Genomic DNA, 12,369 nt, shown 5'->3' on the forward strand with positions numbered 1-12,369 from the left:
TCAGGGGTTCAGTTCCAGAGCCCAGACCTGCTGGGGCCAACCCGTCCGGCCCTTCAGCTTCTTCTCGCCGTGACCCAGAGGCTGCGAATAGACCTCGGGCTGCTGCGGGAGAGGAGATGGGGAGAGGAGGGAGAAAGGAGCGGTCAGGAACGGAGCCCGGGCCGCCCGCCCGCCCCTTGCGCCCACCGCAGGGCTGAGGCCGGCCCCCGCAGCTCCGAGCGGCTTTGCCAGCCCGAGGACAAAGAGGGGCTTTAGAGGTCCCCACCCCGCCACCCGCCCGCTGCTGCACGGGCAGAAGCGGCCACCCTTGCTCCGAATCGCTCCTGCTCCCGCTCGTCCTGGGAGAGCTCCCGGGAGAGGTGAAGGACAGCCCGGGGGAGGCTCCGCCGCGGCCAGTCCCGGACCCGGGGGCTGACCCCTCGCGGAAAGTGCTCGGGAGCCCACCCGGCCCGTCGGGCGGGCTATTTTTCGACGAGTTTCCCTTCACAGATTTGTTATTACTATTATTATTGTTGTTGTTGTTGTTACGCTGAAAAAAAGGCTTCAGCGAGGCCGGGAGAGTTTAGAAAATTTTTCCTCCCCAGTCCCGGGTTTTTTCCCGCCCGCTCGGGGCCCACGGAGAGCAGGGACTCGGGTCCCGATCCGCCTCTTACCATCTCCCTTTTCCTCTTGTTCTCCCTGCCGTCCGCCTTCTTGAGTTCGGCTTTGAAGCCCTCGGTGTCCCCGGGCTGGCTGTCCTTGGCCAGCACCTCCATCAGGTAGGCGATGTAGCTGGTGGCCAAGCGCAGCGTCTTGATTTTGGAGAGCTTGGTGTCGGCGGGCACGTTGGGGATGCACTCGCGGAGCTCGGCGAAGGCGCTGTTGATGCTCTCCGTCCTCCGCCGCTCCTTCTTGGGTCCCCCGACACCTTTTCGCCGTCCCAGGCGGCCGCTGAGAGCCTCCAGCCGCCCCGGGCCGGCCGGGCCGTACTCGGCGGGGCCGTAGTTAGGGCTCTGCCCGGCGAGCTCGGGGGTCGCCTCGGCCGGGTTGAGCACCCAGCCGGGGAAGTAGGCGCGCTCCTGGTGGCACCGCGCCGCCGGCCCGAAGAGGAAAGGGTCGTGCAGCATGTGGTGGTGATGGTGGTGGTGGTGGTGATGCTGGTAGCCCCCCACCAGGTTCATGATCCTCTCCGCTGGCCCCGGGGGCCGCTCAGCAGCGCTCCATGGCCGGGCGGGAGGCGCTCCCCGCCGGGCGGGCGCGGCGGGCTGCGGGGAGCGCGGCTCCGGTGGCGGAGGCGGCTGTGGGGTTTGGGGTGGGGCGGTCGGGGTTTGGGGATTTGGGTTTGTTGTTTGGGGTTTTTTTAACCCCTTCTGGAGCCTCCCGACCCTGCCTTTATATAGGGCCGCGGCCCCCCCGCCGTGGAGCCAATGGGCAGGGGAGGATGCGCGGAGGCCCCGGGGGGAGCGAAGCGGCGGAGGGGGCGTGCGCCGCGCTCCGGGCTCGGGGGCTTGGGCTCACACCTCCGCCGCTTGCCCTCGGTCCCGCCCGCTCCTCGTTTCCAGGAAGAAGGGGGTGAGGAAGAACCGAGGGGCACCCCACCCCCGTCCCGGAGCGCTCTGATTCCCGCTGCCTCCCGCTGCCGGGGAGGGGTGTCCGAGCCCCCCGAGGAGGAGAGCCGGCAGCGGGGCGGGGGAGCCGCGGCTGCCCGCACCTCCGACGGCCGGAACGTGGGAGCGGAGCGCGGCGAGGCGGCGGGGCCGGGAGGGCAGTGCGGGATGCTCGGGGCCGCACTCGGAGCCGGGGGATGGGGAGAAAAGGGGGCGAAGGTATCGGAGTGAGGCGGGCTGGGCACCCCTGCGGCTGGGGGTGGCAGGGATGGAGTGCGGGCTCCCTCCCTGCACATGGGGCTCCTGGCCCACACTTGTGTTGCACGGTTGCACAGGGATGTGTACTGCACGCGTGTCCAGCACACGCCCACGCTGTGCAATGCACGCTGCACAAATCCACGCTGCACTTGTGTTGGTTACACCATGCACTGCTGCTCGCACCTCTGTACTGCACACGTTGCCCACATGCACCACAAAGATGCAGCATGCACCCCACAGCCCTCTGTGCTGTACACACACTCCACAAACGTGTCACACACGTGCACCCATATATGTTACATACACCAGCAGCACGGATGTGCCACATGCACAATGTCATTATAAGTATATGACACACACACGTGTGGCACATGCACATTTATCACACACATGGCTTATAAACACACGTGTGTGCTGCTCACCCGTGTACAGACTCTGCATAGATACATAAATATATAAAAATTATACTGTCCATGCACACAAATGTATTTACAAGAGGGAGCCGGGGACCTGCCCTGCGTTTTCCTGTCCCAGCCTGGCCACGAAAGGGCTGGGGGGACACGCTGGGGTTGGGATCTTGTACTTCACCACAGCCCCAAACCCAAGCCCAGGGTGGGGCCTGAAGTGGACAGCACATCCTGCTCGCCTCTGCACCCATGGGTGACAGATCCCCAGGACGATGTCTCCCAGAGCCAGGGCTTCACCCCCAGCCCTGCTGGGCGACACTGGGGCTGACCCCGGCTCTTGCTGCGGTGACTCCAGTGAGGACAGGCTGGGCACGGCAGTGGTGATCACAGCGCGGCGGGGCAGGAAGGGGCTTTGGGCCCAAGGTATGTTAGCGATTAACGGCGCTTTCCAGCGATTCATCTTGCAGCGGAGGGTGGAAACGTTGGAGAGTTGTTTGCAGGCGCTTGTATTAATCATCCGGGCTAACACACCATTAACGTCCTCCTGCATTTTAAAGATGACAAATTTTATTTGACTTCTCTCAATCACGGTTCCCGGGCGGATTCGGGAGCCACTTAAATGCCTCGGATTTTCCATCGTTAGTTGTTACAAGGCGAGTTGCAAAGGCAGGAGGCTGGGGGGGCCGGGGCAGGGTGCAAGCAGGTCTCCGGTTCTGCCGGGCCCCGGCGGCTGGGGGGAAGCGGCCGTGCCGGATCTGCCCAGCTTTGTTCCCCCCTGCTTTGTTCTCAGCTGCTGCAAAGACCCCTCTTCCCCACCCCCTTTAAACAAGCGCCCTGCAAACATTTGCTAGTGATTACTCTCCTGTTGGAGCCAGGCTTGGGTAGGGTAGGGCGTTGTGTCCCCGATTTCCTTCTAAACAGCCGTGGTTGGGTGGGATCCCCGAGCCCGGCTCAGAGCTGATGGGAGCCAGTGCCCACCTGGGAGAAGTTCAGGGGTCCCACTTCATGCCTCACCCCTCCATGCTGGCAGAGCATCACCTGTGGAGCCCTGCTCCTCTTACAAACCACCCAGGCTCCTCACTGAGCTTCTCCCCAGCCCTGCAAACTGCCAGGTCAGAGTCTGTGGCACTCAACCCCAGCTCTAGAAATACCTCACAAAAATACCCCTTTCATCCCCGTAGCCCTGCATTGCACAGGCCACTTACAGCCACATCCAGCTGGGAGCTGTCACCTTGAGCTGTGCACCAGAGTCACCTCCAGCTTCCAGCTGCCAAGCCAGGTAAGTCCAGCCCAAGCTTGGGCATTATCTTGCTTAATCCACCCCCTGATGGAGGTCCCTGGACCCCGCAGAGTTTGGAAGTGCTCAGCTGAGCAAATAGTGGGACCAGAGGGTTGATTTTTCCTTTGGAAAATCATTCTAATCTTTGGTGTTTTAATAAAATAATAAAACCAGAGCCCTTTTCATGCCGACACCTTCTAAATCAAACCAGACTGCCTTTGTCATGGCGTCCAAATTTAGCACTTCTCAAACTTTTGGTGAGTTTCTTTAATTTCACATCTCCCCACTCGCATGGGGGAGAAAACACTGAGCAGTTTGGATTGGGCGATTTATGGCTGGCATGGCAGGAAGAACCATGTTTCTCTCCATCTATTTTCCTTCAAATCCTTCCCAGGGAAAGAATTCCTGCCCTCATGGCCAGGTGATGGTGAGGGGGCCAATGCTGCATGTTGGCAGTGAGGTCATCCCAGGTCTCTGAACCCCAGCACCCCAAACCCAGCAGGGGCCACCAAGCCCTGCATCCATCCCCATTTCTAGGACAGGAGCTGAGGTTTTGGCCCTGGCCTCTCAGCCACCTCCTTATCAGCGCCCAGCCAGCGGCAGCCCCGGGTGTCCTGTGACTTTGACGCCAGCTCTGCTCCCCCCCTCCGGCTCCCTTATCTAAATAGGAGCGTAAATCAGGGCCTTGGCAGATGCCCTGGCAGGACAGGGACTCCATAAAAAGGGGCTCTGCTCCAGCTCTGTTTACATTGCAGCCCCGTAAAATATTCCCCTTGTCTTCCTTGTTAGCATCTCCCTGCAGCATCCCGGCACCCTGCTGCACCCACATCCCCCCCACACCAAGCTCCTCTGAAGCCCCAGGGTGCAGCCAGGAGGGTCCCAGCCCTGTCACCCCACAGCCCCACACCGTTTCCCCCAGCAGGTTATGCCCAGGGTACCTCCTCCCTCAGCCACTGCCTTCGATCCCCTCCTCAGCCACTGCAGGCGCAGAGCAGGGCTGAGCCAGCTCCCCTGGGCAGCTGGGTTGTGTCTAAAGGTGCCCCTGGGTATTTATAGCACTTGCCTGAAATAATGCAATAATAATCACTCAGCACCTTCCTAACAGTTCTGCTCTCAGAGGCCTCAGGGGACAGTGGCAAGAACCCTTGGGAAACTGAGGCATGAGCAGAGTCTGCTTCAAGGAGAGCTTTTCTGGGGGATTATTTTCCTCCTGGCAATGTGAGGAGCGAGAGAACCTGCAGAAGTGGATGGAATCAAGTCAGTTTGATCAGCAATGAACTCAGCTCTGGGGTCACAGCCAAGGCTGGGCTGCAAAAGCCCACTCAGGGCATCTCTCTTCCCCAGCAGGGTTTGCCACACGTGCCCTGCTGTGCCAGGATGGGTTTCATAGGGGTGAGGGGTGCTGGGGTGCAGCAGAGTTCACACTTGTGCTCTCCTGTGCCCACGCACTGCCTGAGTCCCTCAGGCTGCATCACTGGGCTGCTTGATCCTGCATCAGCACCCCAGGAGCAGCTCCCAGTGAGGTACAGTCTGTCAAAGCCCCATGGAAGGAGCAGGAGGAATTGGGGGTGAGCACAGGGCTGTGCCTGGATGTTCCTGTTCTCAGCAGCAACCCACAACATCTTCTCTGTGCACGCCCCTCCTGTGCCGCCCCTATGGCGACACACAGGATGACTGCAACCATTGCCCCTCAAGAAATATCATCTCTTTATGGCCAAACAGCCACTGTCTTGCGTGGATAAATCAAAAGGAAAACAAAGCTTTACGGAAAAAAGTATTAAATTTTCCATGTGCTCCTGAAGGGATGGGCCAGGCACTCGCTGTTTATTTTTTGGGCTCTCTCTTTGCTAGTACTGTAAGTGACATTGTGTTTACAAAAGTTTTTATGTCATCAGAGCAAAGTCACAGCTCAGCTTCCTCTCCTGTGTATTTTATGTAGATGGATGTGTCTGTGAGGAACATTCAAACTAAACAGAGAGCTGGTTTATAGGAAAATGTATTTATTTGAAAAATCGTAACTCACAATTTCGGCAAAACCGGGCTCCACATTTATTGCTGCTAATGGGGTGTGGCGGCCATAAATTAACCTGGAAAATTGCTGCGGCCATTTCAACAATGGCTCATTGTGCTGATGGAGCAGCAGTTCCTCAAAGACTGCTCATGTCAATTGGCAATTAGGTTTGGATGCAAACAACAGGTAAAGGGAAGGTAACAGCAGCCTCGCCACTGGAACCAGCCCCAGAATCATCACCCTAGGCTGGCATGGGTGCCCTGAGTCTCACTTAAAACAGAGCTGTTCCCTCATCTGATTGCTATGGAAATCAGTGGAAGGAGGCTCCACCTGCTAAAAGGGGAATTTCTATTTATATTAAATTACATGTTATAGACATGAAATTGGAGATGACAGAAAAACCCAGCCCATGAACTCTGACTGGCAGTCCAGGTGAGCCACGTGCATGGAGAGTGGGTCCAGTTGCTCCCTGGTTGATCTCTCTTCTTGAAAGAAGTTTTGCACTGAATCAGGAGTGATGCTTCTACCCTAAAACTTCTTCTTTTCCACTCAGATTCCTTGCTGAGACAAACACTGACCCCCAAAACCTTGAGGCTGGCTGCTGACCCTGGGGTACAAGCTGCCACTATCATTCTTCCATCCTTGATCACCTGGCTCAGGGCAGGGTTTGGCTGCTGGCTCGTGGTGGCAACTCTCCACTCTTGGGGAGTAGTGGAGAAGAGCTCCCAGATGATTCAGGTCCCTGACAAAAACCAGTGCCTTTCCCTCCTCGAACCACTTTCCACTCCTGAAGCAAATTTACAAGGGTTCTAGAATGTCCTGCTCCAGGGCATCAGCCAATTGCTAATGGCTGGGGATTGGGAAAGACATTTCCTCTGCTGAGAAGGATTGCATAAGTGCTTATTAAGGCAGCTCCTGGCGTCCTCGTCAAAAGCATCTGGTTTGGGGCATAGCTGGAGACAAACTGCTGGCTCGGGATGGGCAGAGCTGGACTTGCTGCTTCCAACCTTTCCCTTAGTGCAGGTTTGGGTCATCTCCTATGTGCTGGTGGGGAAAGGGAGGTGGGTCATGAGATGTGTCCTTCTCCCTCTCCCTCTGCTCTCCATTAACCCTGGTGGTGCCGCTGTGGGGAATTCTCTTCCCACTCCTTCCAACTCCAGGAGCTCAGGGACCTTCCAGCCCCAGGTACCACGGCACCACATGTGCATGAGGGATTTCTCTGCTCCCTGTTAGGCCATCATCTCACATTCCTTGAAAGAGGGGCTTCCCTCCTGTCCCATTGCTACTGTGCCTGGCTCACGGACTGGCCTGGCTCGGTGGGTGAGCTCCTGTTCTGCACCTGTCTGTGTGACATTGCAGGTAAATGGCTTTGTGGTGAGAAAAGGCTGCTGACAGTGGTCGGGATGCTTTTAAGAGGGCTCTGCTGTGTCACAGGCTCAGTGTGATGTGCTGGCACTGCAGAGCAGCCAGAGCCAGGGAACAGCATCCTGTCCATGTTTCCCTGTGGTGGGACCATGTTCTGGTATCCCTACTTCCCATCTTCCTCTCTGTGTGGATCCACATGGGGTTTTTAATTAATTTTGTCTCTAAGATTTTCAGGGCAATTGCAGTTCTCATCACACAGTGTCTCATGCCAGGTCTGGCTATGCCTTCCCAACTGTGCTAGGGTAGGAGGATGAGGGCTATTAGTGGTGCTTTATTATCCTGGTTATACTCAGCTCTCTCAAAATTCCAGGTGTTCTCTCTGCTCAGGTGCAGGAGTTACTGCTCACTTCCATGGGAGCAGAGGGACTGATTTTCCCTTGGTTCCTCCCACTGCATCCTGAGATGTCTGTGCAGCTGCTGGGCCAGCCATTACAGCAGGACTCTCAAGATGGGTTTTCCAAGGTTGGATTGAGATGGTTTTAAGAATTAACAAGCATCTGTTAATACTTTTTTTGCAACAGAAAATTATTTGGGAGTTGGGGGTCTTAAATAATTTTAGTGCTTTTTCCCACCCTTTCCCCCCCTGTTTTATAAATGGGAGGTGGCGGAAGCCTCCCCAGAGCTCACTATTCCCCATCCCAAACTGGGATCCAGCACCCAGCATGGCTGTGCTGCTGCCTTCACAGGCATGGGGGGAAGTGGGGGGATTTTGGGTCAAAAAGGCACAGAGACACTGAGAGTCCTTTTGTCAGTATGGTCCATGGTGTCATCATGGATGTTGTACCTCATTGCATCCAGGGAGTCACAGGATGGGGACATGCTGCAAAAAGTGAATCCAGACCTCCGAAGAATAACGCTTTTATTGTATATCAATATACACAGTAAATATGTGACTCCTCCTAACATGCTCTGGAGAAAAAAAAAACTGTCTGAAATGGAGCTTATTGGAAGGAAATAAATTGCTCCCATAAAAATGCTGATCCCTCCCTACTTCTCAAAACTGAAACAAAATCGTTTGCTGCGAGCTGAAGACCTTTCTTCTCTTGGCTCCCGGTTTTCCAAGAAGAGCAGGGAACATGAAGGAAAAACAAGCCTTCCCCATTAAAACCCGCTTAAGTGAAACTCCAGTTTTCTCTTAAAGTTTGCTTGGAAACATTTGGAGCAGCTTCGTGCAAACCAGTTCTGCTCTTTGAAAGGCCGTTAAAATAAAAAACACCCAACCCAAAATAGCCATCTCTGCAAGAAGCATCTTGTTTGGACAAAAGTGGTTTGTTTTACACCCTGAATCCAAACACTCCTGGGGAAATGTTGTGAAATGCGCCGCGCTGGCGGTGCAGCGGCTCCAGGGATGTTTTGTGGGACATGAGCAAAGCTGGTGGGTGCTGGCAAGGTGGTGGCCACCACCAGCACTTCACTGCTCATTATCCCGGCTGCTGGAGTCTCCCTGACTTCAGCACAGCGCATTTTCCATCGGGGTGAAGGCTTGCAGCGTGAGTTCTGGCAGGGAGGGATTTTGTACCAGCGTTCAGCCCCACTCTGATCTTGCCCCAGAGCTCCTGTGGCCTCTCTGAAGGGCCCATCATATGCAGGAGCTGAGAGCACTCCCCCTGGGACAAACAAAAGCCATTTTCCAACAAGGTGTTAAAGCCTTTCTTAAAGTTTCTTTAACATACTCCATGTTATACCTAGAGCACAAAAATACCCCACAGTAATTCCTAAGCCAGCAATATACACACCAGCAACCCTGATACATTATTTATACATATATAGATAAGAATAAACTTGCATATATAAATCAATATTTTACTATATATATATATATATAATGTATATTATATTTTACTATTTTATATATATATACTATATATATTTTTATATATATACTATATTTTAAAATATCTTTTAATACATAAATATATATTATAAATATATATTTTATATTATAAAAATATAAATATTTTTACTATATAAAATAAACATAAGTACAAATATAATTACGATTGTAGTCGTAAACATAAAGAAATATATACAGCATGTGTATGTGTATATGTATGTGAATATGGTGCTGCTTTTTCTGCTAGTGGCATCAGTCTGTGATTTAGGCACAAATATTTCTGTGCCAGGGTCTTTGGCAGTGAAGTTTTGCCATGCAGCTGCCCCTCCTGTGCAGCAAGTCCAGCCTGGTGAAGCCCTGCCAGGAGCTCAACACCCATGGAGGTAGGGAGAAGTTTTTCCTCACGGATTTGCCTGAACCTGCCAGTTTATGGGGGGAGCTGGGATCCTCTGGATGGGCACTCCACCTCGCTGTGGCTCTCCAGGAGGAAGCTGGCCCAGCCTCATCTGCTCGGGGGGATGCTGAAATCGTGGGGTGGAGGGTGGTGAGCGCCCAGTGCCGCGTCCTCCCACCCCAAGAGCTGCTGCCCCCGCCTTTCTTCTGGAGAGGATGGGGGGAGAAAGGGCTACACCACCGTGAAACTGCAGTTTTAGAAGGTGGTGATTGTTTTCTTGGGCCAAAAGGACAAGAAACATCATGTCTAAAGATGACAGGCTCGATTTGCTGTGTCATTAACCAGAGCCGAAACTCTAGATGGGCTGGGTCTCCTGTGAGCTGCACGCTGCTTCCCGTGCTGCTGCTGAGCTCTGATTCTGCCAGATAAAGGCCTTTGTGGGTGTATTTCTCTTGCTCAGACCTTGTTTTAATTCCATGGATGCTGTTATGCAGTCTATGAGATGAGGAAGCTGTTTCTCCCCTGCTCCCACATGTATCTGGATGTGCCCCCTAAAATGCACTGGCTCCCCAGCACACATGTGCTCCCCTGGGTGTTTGCAGGGGTTTCAAACAAGCACAAAGTATAGCCCTTCTTCTCACCAAGGAAAAAAAACCTCGTTCCCAACCTTCCACAGCCTGGAGATCTCATGGAAATAAGCCCCAGGATCCAACCCAGGAGTGGTGTGGTGACAATGGTGTGAGGTGCAAGCAGGCAGCAGAATGGGGAAGCCCAACAAAAGCTCCACAACCACCCATCTCTTGGTCCTGGCTGTGGTTGCAAACCCCAGTCCAGGTCAAAAGCAGCTGCTGAGACCCAAGTGTGGTGGATGAGGAGAGCGGCCACCAGCCAGGTGAGCTGGGCTGCAGCATTCACCACGCCAGGGGCTCTGCGGGGCTTATGGACACCAGCACCTAAGCACAAAGCACTTTTGAAAGGAACACGGGTGCTCTGGGCTCTGAGCAAGCAGAAAGCTGGAGGAGACAGGGCTCACACGGAGGTGGCTGGAAAGGGGGCAGTGGAGCCGAGTGTGCCGCCTGCCTGCGCCGCATGAGCCGGCTCAGAGCACAGTAGGAAAAAATACCGCAATAGGCAAAGCATCTCCCATTTTCCCCTAAGCTCTGGCTCTTCCTGTGCTGATAACAAGCCCAGTAAATCTCCTTACAGCAATGAGACATTTTTTCCCCTCTCTTCCCTCCTCACAGCCTTGTCAGACCCTGCTGGCTGTGGGAGCTGGGGTGGGACCGCCCTCCTCACCCCTCTGTGGGGAAGTATCCCAAAACATGCAGCCCCCCGAGCATCCCAGCAGGTTCCAGAGGTTTCAAGCCCTGCCCTGAGGTGTGGGAAGGAGCTGGGAGCAGGCAGGAGCTGTCTCCTCTCTAATTGCCCCCGGAGCCCTGTGGCTGAGCCACTTGCTGCTATCTCAGGCCATCGCAGCTGGTGCTGGGCTGAGTCAGGAGAGATGGAGACTGATACTGGCCCTCTGTCTGACTGACAGGGGTGCAGGGCAAGAGTGGAGGAAGAAAACCTGGGATGTACATGTCCAAAATCTCCCTGGCCTTAGTGCTTTGGCTGAAATAGGGAGCTCAGGCAGTGAGCAGGTTCCCATCAGCAATTTGGTGCTCAGCCCTGGGCTGGGTGAGCCCCAGTGACCTGTTAGATGTAGCTCCTGACCTGGGAGAGTTTAAGCCTGCCCAAAACATGGCAGAAAAAGCATTTCTATTCTGAAAAAGCAGTTCTGGATATGCTTGGCAGCAGGGTGGGGTTTACTCAATTTAGGAATTGTGGTGGGACACAGGGCCATCATTTCCCATGCAGAAGATGGCCACAGAGCTTCCTCCCAATTGCTCTTTTTGTGGCTGAGGGCCGGGACCCCTTTCTGGTCCCACCATGCTGCTGTTCCCTCCTCACAGCCAAGACCCTGCCACCAAATTGCCCCCAGCAAATGCCACCAAGCCATGGCTCAGCTGCTGCCCTGTTGGGATCTTCCTCCCTCGCCGTGCATCAGCAAACTCATTCTCCTCATTCTCCTCTTCCTCTCGTGAATTCCTCATAAATTTCCCGCTGCTGGCTCCACCAGCGCCGTGTTCCCACTAAACCTTGCAGGCTGATTGCATCTGTCAGTGTCACTGTCTGGGGCTGGAATGTGTCACCCTGCCTGAGAGGAGTCATGTATTCAGCCGTGGCAGAGCATTTCAGGACAAAGCACTGGGTTAGATCACGGTGGGACAGTTTTCCTGCAGTGGCAAGAGCTGATCCATCTCGCGGAGCAGGAGGAAAGCACCGCCTCTGGATTCTTTCCTATTTATTTTTCCTAAACAGAGGGCTGAGAAGTGCGAGAGTCACCTACCAACAGGATCCTGAACTTTTCTGGAGCATCCTAAAGAAAGGGAGTTTGCTTTAAAAAGCCTCCAAACCCCATGAATTTGGAGCAGACATTTTTTTTCCACTGTCCCTGTCATGTCTCACCGCTTTTGTCCAGATGCTTGGGGTGCCCGTTGGTGGCAGGGGTGGCCTCAGAGCTGCATTTGGTGTCCCTGCAGTGTGGTAGCAAGGGCTGGGGCTTGTGGGGTCTGGGATGTCCACAGTAGCTGAGGAAGCTGGTACAACCATGACCCAGCACCTCACCATGTCCCTGCAGGCAGTGGGAAAACTCTGGTGGTGACAGTGCAGTGACCATGGGGAGCGGCCAGCTATGACACTCCCATGCCCACACCAGCTCCCTAGTGGTGAGGAAGAGGGGGTCTCTTGAGATAGTAGATGTGATAATCAGACATTCAGAGTTAAAGCATAAAATGAAATTATGCGTCTGCTCTCATTATTGATACAAGCGTGCAGGAACCCCACATGCTAGGAAATACTTCATCCTGACCCTCAGGAACTTTATCCCCTGTTCCTGCCTGGGGAAATCTCATCCCTGTAATGGCAGAGGTGTGTGTTTGGGTGGGGCATGGAGTGAGATGAGGAGATGAAGGGAGAGCTGTAACCTCGAGGACAAGCACCCTTGCACAGCGGCTGTGCAGCAGGAGCGAGTCATTCCCAGCACAGTGATGGACTCGACTGCCTTCCTTTGGGATACACATCCTTGGATGGTCCCATGCCACTGGTAGCAGGTTTCCCATCACTTTTCCTCAGC

General features: G+C 54.4%; 1 protein-coding gene across 1 annotated transcript; it reads right to left on the bottom strand.

Annotated features, from left to right (window-relative positions):
• On the bottom strand, window positions 1-1,160 carry HAND1 (heart and neural crest derivatives expressed 1). Its single transcript, XM_053991389.1, has 2 exons — window positions 654-1,160; window positions 1-102 (listed from the first exon to the last, which is right to left on the bottom strand). The coding sequence occupies exons 1-2, from the start codon at window positions 1,158-1,160 to the stop codon at window positions 1-3; spliced, it is 609 nt and encodes a 202-aa protein (XP_053847364.1).
• Window positions 1,161-12,369: the final 11,209 nt, after the last annotated feature.

This window comes from Vidua macroura, chromosome 15, assembly GCF_024509145.1.
Source record: "Vidua macroura isolate BioBank_ID:100142 chromosome 15, ASM2450914v1, whole genome shotgun sequence".
In the NCBI taxonomy this organism is placed as follows: domain Eukaryota; kingdom Metazoa; phylum Chordata; class Aves; order Passeriformes; family Viduidae; genus Vidua; species Vidua macroura.